The sequence below is a fragment of the Apodemus sylvaticus genome, chromosome 3 (assembly GCF_947179515.1).
Source record: "Apodemus sylvaticus chromosome 3, mApoSyl1.1, whole genome shotgun sequence".
Lineage (NCBI taxonomy): Eukaryota > Metazoa > Chordata > Mammalia > Rodentia > Muridae > Apodemus > Apodemus sylvaticus.
Genome location: NC_067474.1, coordinates 119,957,123 through 119,972,777, shown reverse-complemented (window position 1 = coordinate 119,972,777; position 15,655 = coordinate 119,957,123). Strand labels below are relative to the sequence as shown.

The window sequence follows — 15,655 nt, the reverse complement described above, 5'->3', positions numbered from 1 at the left end:
GGCCAGTGGCTCGTGTAGACAAATTTTAAAAAACAAACAACCCTCACTGTTATCATTCCAAAGGGAAGCACAAAAGCCCACAGAAAGGCGAGTAACCCTGTTTGAGGTAAAGAAGGCTTTCCAAAGGAGGTACACACACAATTTGAGAAGTTGACTGTCCCCAGATTGGTCAAAACTGTCAGCTCAAGCATTGTTTGTTACAGCAGCAGAGTGATTAGCCATGCCTCGTGCTTCTCTGTAGATGTGTCATAGTGCACAAGCAGGGTCCCCTCCACTTCCTATCTGTCTGGACGAGGACAGCAGACAAATGGGGCAGCCTGAGTAATTACAGAGAACTGCCCTCTGGAAAAATGCATTGTCAGAGGGACGGGGCTTTATGCCAAAGCTTGTAGGGCACTTGAGAAAGCAGAGCAGAAGGACCAAAGGGAATTCTTGCATCTCTGTGAGGTTAACATGAGACTAATGTTTCAAAACACATACTGTCTTCTCTTTGCGTCAGTAACTCCTTTGGGTAGTTGAAAAACCTTGGACCAAGGGTTGTAGAAACTCCACCAAAGCTTGTGGGATGGGCAGGAGCAGGAGCTAAATGTCTGTGTTTATGTCTGTAAGCTATAGCCTGAGCCTCCTGCCTCCTGCCTCCTGCCTCTCTTAGGCCTTTAAAAATGTAGACATTTGTAACCACACTGAGTAAGTCTAGGTCATAGGGAACAGCAATCAAGCAGTCAGTGCAATCCATCCATGTGTCTTCCACACAAAACTTCTCTTATCTTCAGGTAACAATCTTTTAGGGTGCTGATAAACAAGGAATCCCTTTAAGTAGAAGAACCAGGAATTCTTGCAGATTCCTTTCTTAGGATAAAGTCAATTGTTTTTCATTAAATATGTGTAAACTTGCTTCCAGCCTGGCATCCAACTACCAGGGTTCACTTTTGATAATATAAGAACCACAGGAAACTCATGGAGGTGTTGGGGAAGACATGCTATTCATAGGGGAATACGTGTTACAGGGCTACAAAGATAGGGATTATCAGAGAAGAAACCCCAAGTCTTCCTAATAACTGGATAAAGGAATACCAGGCAGCAGACAGAGCAGGAAGAAGGCAGGCTCGGGAGAGCTGGGCCAGAAGAGGGGCAAGAGACTTGTGAGCCAATGGAGCCCTTTAGACGGCTTGTCTGCCAGGCTAAGAGGCTTAGGGTTTTTTTCCCCCCTCGGAGCTATTAAGCATGGACAGGGTGTGACCAGAATGGCTAATAAAATCAGAAAAACTAGGGCAGCAAATAGAGCGTGTTTCCTTGCATATCTAAACCTGTCAGGGGCAAGTGAGTCAATCTAAGCACAAACTGCACTGAAGGAAACTGTAATGGGGGGTGGACCAATCGAAACCCAAAGAGCAGGCCAGTCCTCATTGCTGCTGGCATTAGGAAATTGAAGTTGCCTTCAGTGCCAGGGTAGAGCTCTGTTTTTCTTTCTGGCTCAGATTCCTAGGAGTCCTTCCAGCAGATAGAGTCCAGATACCCTGGGCACTTATCATGGCCCCACCCACCTGCTAGTATCTCTGCAAGCCTGCTATACAGGGCCTTTTCTGTAAGTCCCTGCTAATGATAAGAGTCCTTACATACCTCAAAGGTCCTGACCAGGCCCCTTTTTTTGTTCCTTTGAAACGTCTCAACCATTTTCAGATTGGATGAGTAGAAAAACCAACAGTATCCTATACTTGACCATGTACTATAAAGCTGTGGCTGGAGACCTTTATTCTGGAACACCTGGGACCTTGAGCCCCTCAGGCAGAGCTGTTTATATTATCCAACCCCATTCCTTTCCACTCACAGGAACAACAGGAACAGACCTTTGTCCAGATCAGCCCCTAGCTCATCTGTACCGTTCTTCCCTCATGTCTCTGTCCTTGTATCCATGAGAAGCCATATGTGAGACTAACTGTGGAAGAAGACGCCTGCCACGTGCAGCCTCTGTGAGAATCCTGCCGCCGAGGCACGTGTACTTACACTTACAGGTTGACTTTTTGGCACATCATAAACACCTTCCTTCTTTTGGCTGGTGGGAACCTAGAGAGAAATAAAATCCAACAGTCAAAACACTGGGGTTTCACTTTTGTTCTTTTTCTCTATGTAGCCCTGGATGGTCTGGACCTTGCCCTGAAGACAAGGCTGGCCTTGAACTCATAGATTCCCCTGTCTCTGCCTCCCAAGTAATGGTGTTAAAAGTATGTGCCACCACCATCTGGCCTGGTGTTCTACTTTTAAAGCAGGAAGACACCTCTGCAAGTCTGATGGTCTGTCAGATGGCCCCCAAAACAGATCTAGCACCCATCCTGAGAGGGGTGTTACAAGCTGTGAAGGCCTCAAGCCAAGCTCCTTCCCTTGAGAAAATTCTATTAGGACAAGGGTAACATTCCTAATAAATGTCTGCACTTGAGGCTTTCTTCTAATCAAAGAACAGCTACTGAGACCTCAAGCATCACATGGTGGAAATGAAAACACAAAAGAGAACTACAACAAAAAAATCCAATGAGGTTCAGATGTTATGACTTTCCCTGATGCAACCACAGTTGAGCATATATGTCTCTGTGCTAAGACTGATGTGCTATAAAAAAAGAATAAGTCCCTAGTACCTGTTAACTTTCTACTGGGGTCCCACATAAGCCACCTGCCAATCATGACAGGGGACATAGACACCAGGATCCAGAAGTTCCTGAGTAAGCTCACATCCCTCCAGATCTCCTCCTGTTTCCTTCTCCTGCTCATGTGTCTGGACTCCTGGAGTTACTTGCTGCCCAAGATACCCTGAGCAGGTCATCAAGTCCCTCTGGCTTTGCTGCTCTCAGTAGGCCTGACCGACAATGTATCAGGTTATGTTAAGAAGCAAGACTAGGAACTGGGTATCAGATAAGCAAGAACTATGAAGCCCCACAACTCTGCAATATGGTAGGATGATGATTTCCTTTGTCACACATAATCATATACATATGTATATGAACACATTTTGTGATATTAATAGTGTTGAATACTTCTCTAATGTGTCAATCAAGGGCTCCGCACTGAAACATTCCAGATTGGAAGCACTCATTAGCCGCTCCTCCCCCAGCCTGCCACGGCTTTGCTCTCCTCTGCAGAGACCAAGCAGCAGTGGATTTATGATGTCCTGACAGTGGGACTGTCTTTCTGACAGGCTGGATGCTCCTCAGGAGCAGATAGAGTATGTCACAACCAGAAGGCCTGCTATGAATCCCTGCTGGGTAAATCTACCATACAGCAGTGTGGGGGAGATTGAGAGAAAGAAGTGCTCGCCAGGCGTGGCCCCGCCAGCTACTCCATCCCTGAGCGTAGGGGCCTGAACTGACATGCTGCAGGCTCCTATTTTTACCCTCGTTTAACTTAAACTCCTGACACCATCCCTACCCTCAAACTATAGAAAGTGAGGCTCAGAGATGTTGTAGGCTTTGCCCCAAACTTGGACCTGGTGGTGTCCAAACTCAGATCTTTTGGGTACCAAACTAAGATGTTTAGTCTTAATATCACTAGTTAGTTAACATGGCACTAGGCAAGTCCCAGGCAGGAGTTGGCAGGCTGGCAAACCTTCCATTTTCCATCAATAGCAATATAATAACTAGGATAAGTCATTCAGGACTACAGCCATCACTCTCTGATGTAGAGGAGGAAGATCAGGCCTGGAGAGGGTCCAGCGGTCAGGGACTGGGGTGGCCAGGCACTGCTGCCCAGGCAGCTTTCTGTTTATTGCTACACTGTTCAGGCGGCTACTTCAGGCACATCCTTCTTTATAAAACATCACACCCTGCATTCCCAGAGGCCCATGCGCATCCTTGCAGAAAAACAGAGCAATGAGTAAGCACCGCCAGGTGGAAGATGCCCTTCCCCAACCCCAGTTTGCAGGCATCCAGTGAAGAATGTCATTTCTTTGATCCTGATAACTGGGCTTCATTTAGCAGGAGTCCTCCCCAAATGTCTACAGAGTCCTTGTTAACGAGGGCCGATAAATTACCAGCCCTCACTTCTGTTTTCAGTAGCTCACCCTTTACTGAGCAGAATGAGGAGTGCTCTGTTGCCCGTAATTCACTGCTCACTACGGGCACTTAGCACAGTTGAACCGAGGCTGCTTCTCAATTATCCCCGCAAATGGAGAACAAGCCATGCGACGGAGAAACCCAAACTGTGCATAATTGAAAACACTTTTCTGCTTGGCTCTCCCATGGGTGAGATATCAATCTGCTTGTTTGTCCTTTAAGATTTATCTCAGCCAGGACATCTTCTCACCAGTCCTGCCTTCCTCTACCGAACCTGGTTTGGAGGTTTTTGATTGTTTGTTTTTGTTTCCCCTGCTCTGGTACACCCCTTCGCTAAAAAAGAAAAGTCCATAAGCACCTGTTCTATGCCAGGTATTGTGCCTTTTCCAGGCAAGGAGAAGAGAAGATATGGCCCCGAGTCAGTAGAACTCCTGGGTTGGGTGAGATGGAACTACACACAGGCTACTAACACAGGGTGTGAAACAGGCTGTTCATGAGAGCTACGACAGTACATGCTGTCTGTCTGTCTGTCTGTGTGTCTGTAGGACCACATCTCTGAAAGCTTGCTCAGGACAGGGTGCATGCCCGATTATCCTTGTACTTTTATACTTAAACATTAAGCAAAGACTTGCCTCATCAAACGGTCACCAGTGAGGGCTAAGGTGATCTGTTCCATCTAAGGGACCACTGCAGTATACAACAGTGGGATGTAGCGTGTTGAAAATTTTAGATGAAGCAGTAAGATGTAGCCCAGACTTGGCTCTAGGGTGGGTGACTTAAAGGAGTCGTGGTGCTCTCTGAGTCTCAGTTTCCTCCACTGGTTGATATAAGCATCTAGGGGATTATCTATCAACTTCTTGACGCCAGGGACCATGCAATGATCACTATTACTTTCCTAGGTACTCAGGAGATACTTAAGTGCCCAAGGATGTACTTCTCAATGAACACGTTAAGTAGACTCTTAAATCTGAAGTGATATACACAGAGGGCACATTCCGGTCAGCAGTATGGTAGTTATGTGTGGAGAGGCCATTCAGGGGTGTGTTAGGTGACACGGGGCTAGCTTTACTCTTTTAAATTGATACTTAACACATGTGGAGATTAACAATAAGTTCTGAGCAACCGAAGTGAAAAATACCCAGGTGGAAAGTGACAAGCCCCACTTGTGGTCTGGAATTAGAACCCCTGATTGTTGGCACTCAGACTCCTTTATGTTGAAAATGACAGCCTCAGTTTCTCTTCTCAACTCACCGAATGACAGCAAGGTCACCAGAAAAATCACATGTAAAACAGCCCTGTGTTGAACTGAGGCACGTGACACAAGAGACAAGTATGATTATTAACATGGTTGGGGAGGTATCACTCCCCCTTGGAAAGATGTCTCAGATTGCCCAGACCCTCTTCACCCTCATGTTGGGCACAACAGCAAAGCAAGGCTTCAGCTTTCTGAGGGCTCTCCCACAAAATGAGCTCTGTAGGATATTTCTTTTTTTGTTAGTACAGAATCATCAAAAGTGGTACCCAATGATGATGGTGATATAGAAGTAAAAGGAAGGGAGAGCTACACAGGAACTTCTGTGGACAGGGCATATCAGGGCAATGGAGTGCTGAGCCTATACTGGACCATCTGCAGTTCACAGTCCAGGAAGCTGAGGCAAAATTTATGTATAGCATCCTAAGGCATAAAAAACTGAAAGGGTCTGTGAGTGCCTCCTAGAAACAGGGGCCGAGATAAAATGAGATCACCTTGAGCCAAAGTAGTAGAAACAGTAAGATGCATGCAGCAGGATCAGCAAACACACACACACACACACACACACACACACACACACACACACACTAGGCCTTCTAATGACAGTGCTTTGAAGGCCTGGTAAATCTTTAGGTAGAGGGCTTATCTCCTGTTAAGTGCTCTGAGTGCAGGTGGATCTGCAGTACAGGAGAGGAACATGGCCATAGGCCTTTCCAATAGATAGGATAAAATATTCATTCTCATAAATTCCTGTTAATGATAGGCAGATGGGAATATCAGAGGCCAGCACTGTTAAAACACATGAGATCTTTCAGATAGCTACTTAAAACACACAGTACCTAACTGGGAAGCCTAGAGCCATGTAACATTGAGCTGAAAAGAGTTGAGAGACAGAGGTCCTTATGGCAGAGGTCAGAGAGACCTGCCTTAGAGATCCTATCTCACAGGCTCTGCAACCTCAGTGAGATAGATCCCTGGTCCCCAGAAGCCTCACTCCCCTTGTCTGAAAGTGGGAGAATGACTTGAGCCATAGAGGGAATTTTGAGAGATGAAAGTTGTATGCAACTTCTATGTTTGGGGGGCATCAATCAATCACCATATATGTACCCCACTTCTGAGGCAGCCCTTGTTGCTCTATAGAGCCAGTCAGCATGATTCTGCAGAGAACCCATGTGGTTGAGCTGCTTCTTGCAAGGTGTGTGTTGTAAACAGCAGGAAAGAGCTTACCCAGAGAAATCTTTGGGCTTTATTTACTCATTTTGCAGGTGGGTAAACTAAGGCCCAGAGACAGGGAAAAACCTGCAATTTAAATCAATGGCTGGAGCTAACAGTTGCTGCTAAGATCTGGATCCATATAGATATTCATGTCCCAGGATGCTGCCCCACTATTCTATCCCCATATAAGCATGTTTCAGTCTCACACTGACAAGTGTTGGGGTGGAGCCTCCTACTTTATAATTGGAGAAGTAAAGTCTGGAAAACAGTAAGTGACTTGCCATGACCCAGAGGTAGAAGGGTTAAACTGAACCCCAAGTTCTGCCCCATCCCAAGGCAGCTCTTTCCAGCACTTGCTGTCCTGAGTATTGCTATTGCGCAACTACAGCTCAGCTGGACTTAGTGCCTGTCCTGTAGAGAAGGTGCTCTCTCTCTCTCTCTCTCTCCCTGGGATGGCAGGTTAATGGCTCTTTGGCCTCAATGCTCAGACACCACAGGGTGGGTCAGGGCTTTAGATCTGACTCTGGGGACAACTGCAACTTTTCTTTCTAGAGATAGAACCTTTTAAGTGAAGACTAAACACCTCGCATGCATCTCAAGTAGATGCTCTCTGAAGCCATCCATCCCTGCTCCAGCTCTCTCTGGTGCAGGCCCAATGGGAAGAGTCGGGGGTGGAACTTGTCACCCGGCAGGCATAGTAAACTACTTGTCTACAAGGCTGATTCAAACTGAGTTGTTGGAAGAAATAGCACTGGCCTTGTTCATTTTGAATTCTCTATATAAGACAGAAGTTGAAAATAGGTTTTATTTTGATTTCACAATTAACACTCGCCTAAGGCTGAATGATAAAAAACACAACTAAGTAAATTAAAACCACTGATTAAATAAATGCATCAAATCACTGCTTCCCCCATAGTATTTATGCCTTAAATGAAGATTAAGGTTTTCATTAGTGAAAAATTATCATATTTACTGTGATGTGTCACTATAGCATGCTACTGGGGCCTAAGGTCCAAGCCCTTACATGGGATTCCAGAGGAGGCTGGGCTCAGTCCCCACTTGTATCTGCTTCTCAGTCTTGGTTCTAAGCAGCTGTGTAAGCCTGCAGAGTGGGTTCTAAACTTCACTCCACTGATGGCCCTCCCCACCAAAAGACAGGATTCAAATGGCCATTATTCGATTACCTATTTCTAAGAGTTGGATGAGTTTAGAAATGTTCTAACTGTTCTTCTCGGTTATGAGCATTAATGTGCTTCCTCTTCAGGATGGAGAAAGCCTTCAGCTCTGCCTTCCTTTGTTCCAGTCAATCTTCCCAATGCTGTTTTCATATAGAATGTTAGAATTTGTCTCTGATGTTTAGGAGGGAAGTTGGGATTTTAAACAAACTGGATGCATGCATTCCTTTGAGAGGTGAAAGACCCTTCTACTTGGTGGTCTGCATTTTTCCAGTGCATTATTTCAGTACAGTAGAATGCTTGGGTTGTATGCTTATGGTGGTTTGAATAAATATGGCCCCCACAGACTCATGTGTTTGGATGCCTGACCCACAGGGAGTGGCACTATTAGTACGTATGGCCTTGTTGAAGTAGGTGTGGCCTTGCTGAAGTAGATGTGACCTTGTTGGAAGAAGTGTGCCACTGTGAAGGTGAACTCTGAGGTCTCCTATGCTCAGTGTAAGATGGTCTTATTCTGCTGCCTTCAGATCAAGAGGTAAAACTCTCGCTTGGCTCCATCTCCAGCACCATGCCAGCCTGCACACTGCCATGCTTCCTGACATGGATGAAAATGGACTAAGGTTCTGAAACTACAAGCCAGATCCAGTTATAAACGTTTCCTTTATGAGAGTTGTCTTAGCTATGGTGTTCCTTCACAGCAATGGAACCCTAGCTAAAATAATGCTACTTAAAAACCTATGATCTGTTCTAGATTTGCACACTGTACCCAACTGGCTACTCCAGATTTGCCATGATGAGGCATGGAAACTGCAGAAAATTGCTGGAGAACCAGCAGTCAGTGTTCCCAAAGACATTTCCCATTCCTAGATGACCAAGAGACCCTGACTCCTTGAACCTCTCAGTACTGAGCCTATTAGTATGCTAGCATTTACTGGTGGAGGGTGCAAAGGAAGAAGCAAGGATTTTATACCTGGTAAATGTTTTCTTCTGTTTCAGGATCACGGATTGGTTCATGTCCAGCCTCAAACACAATGTACTATTGCAGGAGCAGCCAGAGAGGTAAAGGCAGTAGGAAAAAAAAAAAAAAGAAAGACGAGAAAAGTATTTCGAATTTAGATGCAAATCACAGCAAGCATCACAGAAACAGGCACAAGAAGGGGTATTGGAAATGGGTACTGGGATAAAATGGACCCTGCCAAGGATTACTGCAGAGTTTTGCATTTTGGCCTTTGCAGTGAGGTACTAGGAAACTGCAATTCTTTCTGGAGAGGCGATGTCTTCATCCAGTGGCATTTTGTCTGTGTAGCAGCTGAATGGGTTGGTGCTGTAGGGCTACAGTCTTGCAAACTTCACTCTATGGTCCCCTTGCCTTCCTATGGTCCCAGGCCATGGCTCAAGAGCACAGATGCCCCAACCTCCCTGATCCCCTAAACAGAATCTCACCAGTATAAAATAGTAAACTTCAACTTTTCTCTGGGTACATTTCAGACTTAAAGGGCTGGGTGTTTCCAAAAGGCCACCATTTCCTCTTCCATGAGCTCCGGAAGCAGTGCTTGAAGCTTCTACTATAAGAAAGTTCTTCCTCTCTATCCCTTAAAGGCAATGGTGTGTCGGGTGATGCATTTCTGACTCGTGTTTACCATAGATCTGCTAGATACTTCTATTTTGAGACTTATCTATTTGCCTATGTATCTGTGCATGTATCTATTTACCATCTCATTTTGATCATAGCCATAGTAGCTGCTGCTGTGAACGTATGATACATAAGGCAGACATAAACCACGCCTGTGTATCCTGATTAGAAATACAAGTTGAAGGTTTGCTTTTCGGTTCAAAAGGTGTGTATACATTTCGTTCTACTCTTTCTCCTTAGAAGTAAGCACAGGAGAGAGTGGGGAAAGCCTCCTCTCCCTTTCTTTCTGCAGACCTTGCAGATCTTTGCACAGACCTTGGACTTGACCTCAAGAGGGGTCATTACCCACCCCTGTGCTGTGGACTGTGAAGAGAGTGCAGAGAAAGCTCTGGACAGAGATATCTCAGGATTATTTTATAGCAGCTCTGTGTCATGAGCCAAATAATCAGAGGGTTAGCCTATATCATCAGGGCTTCAAAAATATTCTTACATCCTTGCTAAGGCTTGAAAACTGTTCATTAGGTTTGTGCTCAAATGTCATGCAAATGTCAGCCCCTCAACCCTAATTCTTAGCTTATAGAGTCTACTCCATCATCCATCTTGTCTCTAAGAAAGTTACAACAGTCGAGAGACCACTGAAAAACATTTATTTCTAGGATCAAACTTTCCAGATTGTGGAGGGGTCTGAGGCAGGGGCACGAAGAAGGAAGTAGATCTCTAGGTCTCCCATCACGGCTGCTGGCTTCTTAGTGTGGAAAAATTCTCTCCCTGCAGAGGCTGGCAACCCTGGCCTTCAGAAATCATCTTAATTCTTCTGCAGGTTCTGCATTCAACAGAATCCTCAAGATTCAATCAAAAGAGACTTCACAGCTGCATGCAAAACCCTGACGTGGTTCAGAAATTACCTGGTACACGGGATCTTCAACATCCTCTTCCAAAATGGTCTATCCCAGCGAGGGAAGGGGGTGGAAGCAAAGATGCAAAGGAAGAGAAGTGAGATTACCTTTAGATGCTACAGCACAGTAGAGAGCCAGCACTGATTAGGACAAGGTAGGAGGCCATTAATGCAGAAAATACACAAAGAAACTCCAAATCCTGCAGCTCTCTCCCCACCCACTCCTAGACTTAACAACAGCAAAGCCAGCAAAGATGCTATGAGCCTTTAGTCTTTCTCTCCTGAAATCTTCCCCTGGATTAAAGAGTTCCCTTTCTCTAACCTATCTAGAGTCTCAGAAAACGAAAAACAAAAAACAAAAAGGATCACTTCTAATGGCTTGGGTTGACTGTCTGTAATCTACACAGGAACCTTTCATCTCTGTTTATTTCTGCTCAGTACCAGGAGGAGACAGCTCGACTTGTCAGTTTCCCATCTGTTTATTGTGGGCCTCGTCTTCCGCAGCACTGGGAGACACACATAGGTATACCTGGTACACAGCTTGTTCACACTGCTTATCCTTTTGTGCCTTTTTTTCCAATTCTTCTCTTTGCTTCAGCTCATAGATGAGTTGAAAGAGATCTCTCAAGTCCAGGATAACAGGTTCAGCCTGGAGTGAAGGTAGTAGGACACATTAATAAAGAGCTCCGCTGAACTGCAGCTACTAATTTTTGTCTGTGGCTCCAACCCACAGCCCTTCCTTTTTCTATTAAACTGAAAGCATTCCATTCTTAATTAATTCTACCTTGTTTATATTGGTTTAGCAAATTGCTTCTAGGCTAAAGTTCATTTCTTCAACTAATTATATTTGCAAATTCATAATAATCATAAGCATAAAAAGCATTGCTTTTATTTATTAGTGATTCGGAATACAATAAAATTAGGGCAGGCCATATGCAAAACAGCTATTTGTTTTCTCTTATTTTCTTTTTAAATGAGGCTATGAACACAAGGAAACTTATTTGTATACGCGTCTCTATCTAGCTTAATCAGAAAGGGAAAATAATTAGTCATTAGGAAATACCCATTAGGATAAAAAAAATAAAGCTGAATGGGTAGGTCTATGTTTCTTTGCTTTAAGGCTGTTTATCTTTCTTAGGTGGGATTCTGCACATCAGCTGACAGTGGTGGTACATCATTTGGTCAGGCTGGGTCTTAGAAAATCAACAGTGTTGGCTCTGTCTTGCACAGTAACAAGGGAAACCCCTGTATTGGACAGGAATACTTACCGCCTGGGCTGTTTTGATGGCCACAAATCTGTGATTCCCTTCCTTCCCACAAACGTATCCAAAAGCCCGGTGATCTGTGATGTCCTTTGCAATGTAGGAAATTTCATGAACAGCATGATGATGCTGAAGGGCCTGGGGACACACAAAAGGAAGAGCATGTTTCAGGGAACACACTCCCTCGAGCTGTTGATCAATAAGAGATGTGTTTCCGCCATGTGTGAAAGGCCCAGGGGGTTTTGAGAAAGCTGTTTGGTACAGATGGAAAGAAAAAGAGCTACGCCTGCCCTTGAAAAAGGGAGGTCTCCCTCCATGGTCTCACTGCTGTGACCAGAGATAAACCAGGACTGTTCATATGGGAGTGAGCATCTGCAGAGGTGGCTTCACACTGCCTGCAAAAGCCTCCCAGTCGAAATCAGCCCACATGCTTCTTTCTGCTTGCAACCTTCACAGTACAGCCCAGTCCAATCTGTCTCGATAGAGAACACACTTAATGTTCTTCTCAGGCCTTTGCTTACAGAGGGAGGGGCTGTCCCTTGACTCCAGGGAGTGCTGTGAACTTCACAGTACTCGAGTTTTGCAGGGTTATTGAGTTTTCCCAGCAGCTGGTGAAAATCTGTGTTGAGGGATGAATAACTATCTTTGTCAAAGCCATTTGGGCAGAGGTTGGGATGCATGCATGAGTGCACACACGATTTTCATTGGTTGAGTCTCTCTGTCCGCGATGTCTGATTTCATCACCATTTTAAATTCTCTTTTGATGGCCACATGAAATGACACACTATGTCTGTTAAATAGCCCCTGAAGAGGGCTAGCCTTCCCTCTCTTTGAAGGACTAGACCCTTAAAACTCATGATGGATTTCTCTCACATTGATGGTCACAGATTTTGTTCTGATAAGTATGTCTGACTTCGGAACCACTGTCCACACTAGACTCTGTCTTCCTGAACTCTGCTATCTTCTAGCCTTGCCCTAAGTTCCACCCTTTTCTGTGAACTGAAGAAATCTGGTTTATGCTTAGTAGTTTGAAACTGACCTTTCTGCTTTTGTTATTCAAGCTACCACAGAACCATAGTTTCCTATCCTATTAGGAGATAGGCATCTTAGTCGTTATTTTCCTATAATAATCCCATATATTATATCAACTAATGCTCTAAAAAGGCTTGCAGATGCAAAGAGATGCTTGCAGTCAGTCCAGAACCCTTACAAAGAACATTTTCTTTAACATCAAGAAAAACCACACTGAATGATCCTATTTGAAAGCCCTGGCTCTGTAAGGATCAATAAAGACAATAAAAAGGCAAATTTCAAACACCTAAAAGGACTTCAAGTACTATATTGAACAGATATGGGGAGAGTAGACATTCTTGTCTTATTCCTCATTTTATTGAAAATGCTTTAAGTACCTCTCTCTCTTTAGAATGATACTGGCTGTGGGCTTGTTGTTGAAAGTATAGATTTATAATTATTCCTAATATATCTCTACATATTTGTGCATGCAAATGTTTAATTAGAGTTATATCTGCTTATTATTGCTATGTTCCCTAGCTTATATTTGAGCAAAATGTACTCAAATAGTCCAAGAAGAAAAATGAATGTGTTTTATGGTGCACAAAAATCTTCCCTATTCCTGAATTCCAGGAAGGAGGGAGAAACAAAAGCAGCACAGGAGGTTCCTCTGGGAAAGTCTTTAGAACCACTAGGGTAGGTATTCTCTTAGGTTCAGTGCCAGGTTTCCTGTCTCTTAAAGCCACTTGGGCCTCCTGCCTCAGTTGGCCTCTGGTTCTCATGAGCATCGTCACCTTAATTCTAGAGATCACTGATCTTAGACAATGTCAGTTTCTCAGCGTCTTGTTTAACTAGGCTTCTGACCCATGGGAATCATCTGCTGCTCTAGAATGTTCTGCCTTGCCTTCATCTGCCAGGGAGCAGCTGCTACTCACCCATCTGACGACCCTTAGAACTCTCCCTTCTGCCTCATCCTCTTTCCAGGGAACCATTGCTCCCTGAACAGCACGGTGGCATCACCACCTCAAGTCCTTAGTCTCTCAACCGGCAATATGGCAAGTTTTTACTTTGAGTGGATTTTGATGCGATTAAAGTTGGTGGAGGAAGGGTTTGTTAGCAAAACAATCAGAATCTGCTTGTTTTGTTTCATCAAAAGGACAGATTTAGCTAGCAGAGGGAAATTGCTCTGAGAGTAGTAGCTTTTTCATGGTGTTAATGATGTAAAATTGATGAGATTTATATTCACGCAACATGGGGCATTGATTTATAAGCTTTTGTGAGCTAGAATGGTATGTGGCAGGAGAAAATTGGAGACAAAGACATTCTTTTATTCTTCCTTTTTTTCCTGAAAGTATTTCTTTCCCTGCATAATGTAGAGGATGTAATCCACGTCTCCTATTAAATCCAAGTTTGACGACACTGCCTTATTGATTGCCAAGCAGAATATTGCTCTAAAATTAAGCAGCGATTAGAAATCTTCCTGGTGGAATTAGATTTAGAGATGAGTGTGCAATGGCAAAATATCACCTACCATGAAGATAGCAGATGGAGATGGTTTAATTTATCTACGAATCCTCATTAAGTATTTTAAATCAAAACATTCTTAATGCTTGATGATACCTAATATTGCCTTGCAAAGTGTTAGCTGTGTCAGTGTGTGTGCACAAAGTACTTAGATATTTGTAACAGTATCTTTTCCCGTAGTTAATTTTATGACAAGTTAAAAGAGCAGTGTGCTCTCCCAGTGTGTCATCCACTTGGAAACTAACCATCAGTGAGGGAATGTCTCCTCTTTTTCCCAACCTTCTACTGTGTAGACACCATATAGGACACATGGAATTACACACATATTGGGATTTGGTAAATTCTACAGTTGTGTTATTCACATTCATTTTAGCATCGCAGAGCATTATGCAAATGCTTCTTCACTGAGCCTAGAAATTGTCTTGGTCTTCTAGTAGGTTTTTTTTTTTTTTTTTTTTTTTTACACAACACAATCAAAGGCACTCAGAGCTAGAAGAAACCTTAAATGTTACATAGCTTGGCTGAGTTTATTCACAAAGAGCCTGAAGGCCAGAGTCTATACTATCCTAACCACTACTAAACCCAGGACTTGTCATTCTCGCCCAGGGTGGTGAGGTATTGATGATGGAAACAGGGCTATGCAGAAGCTAGGTCTCATTTTCAGAGATGCCCACCTCTCTAGTTTGAACAAGCAAAAGTTAAAGTTCATAAACAGAGAGGAGAAGGCAAGTGAAACAAAGAACTGGAAGAAAGGGTGAGTGTCTGCAATTCAGGCAAGTGTCTGGGGTCAGAGAGGACAATAAATCAAAACATACAGAGGTGAATTACAGGGATCCCAGGGAAAATAAGCAAGGAGGCAAGACCTGGAAGTTTACATCTGGCTCTTATAAATCACTTCCAAGTCATGCTATCTAATGTTCTTATGTGTCTGCAGAACAGCCAAGGCCAAAATGTCAAAGAGAGGCTACCACTGGTCATGGGTGACAAAGAAAGCTTCACCCAAGGAAGGTTTTCGTGGGAAAATGTGGGCCATGACAGAAAGATGAGACCTGAGTGGAAAGCTGGGGGTGGCTGAGGGCACACTCTATTCATGCCTGGTTTGGATGGCTCATAGAAAACAGTGCCTTGGAGACACTTGATCATGCTAGTAAAACAGGTTGTGCGTCTCAAGAGCAGGGCTGTCAGGAATCCTTATTCTACGCCCTCTCCCTACACTGTGGATCAAAGTTGTCAGTAGAAGGTCCCAGGGACCATCCAGGCATCCACATCCTTTGTATAGTCTGACACCATCTTCTGCATGAACTTTAGGTGCCCTGCCCTACAAACAACAACTCCCTTTTTGAGTTTGTACCTTCTCACCCTTACCACTGCACATGTGATTTTCTCTGTGGATCACTCTCTCCCTCCTCTCCCTTGTGCTTCATTAGCTACACAGGCAACCACGCTATTGCAGCATCCTGCTCATCAAGGAATGATGAGGAGCATTCCCTTACTCCTCCATTTCCTTTGGATATTTCCCACCCCTCCAACCCCATGGTGCCGCCATCTGCCCTTCCATGTAAGAGTTCTTTGATTTGTTTTCCCCCAAATCTATCCATAACATTCAGTGATCCACATCACATATATGTACTATGGGTTGGCTATGATC

At 44.2% G+C, this 15,655-nt stretch overlaps 1 protein-coding gene across 6 annotated transcripts in view; it reads right to left on the bottom strand.

Annotated features, from left to right (window-relative positions):
- Positions 1 to 15,655, bottom strand: part of Dab1 (DAB adaptor protein 1) — a 383,273-nt gene that overhangs the window by 53,566 nt on the left and 314,052 nt on the right. For 4 of the 6 annotated variants that reach the window (XM_052176879.1, XM_052176878.1, XM_052176881.1 and 1 more), the window contains exons 5-7: positions 11,479 to 11,610; positions 10,740 to 10,859; positions 2,005 to 2,064 (exon numbers count right to left, since the gene is read on the bottom strand). In XM_052176879.1, coding sequence (XP_052032839.1) covers positions 2,005 to 2,064; positions 10,740 to 10,859; positions 11,479 to 11,610 — 312 coding nt within the window. Of the gene's footprint in view, positions 1 to 2,004; positions 2,065 to 8,652; positions 8,719 to 10,220; positions 10,260 to 10,739; positions 10,860 to 11,478; positions 11,611 to 15,655 lie in introns of all 6 variants that reach the window. The other 2 variants (XM_052176883.1, XM_052176880.1) reach the window with 2 other exon arrangements.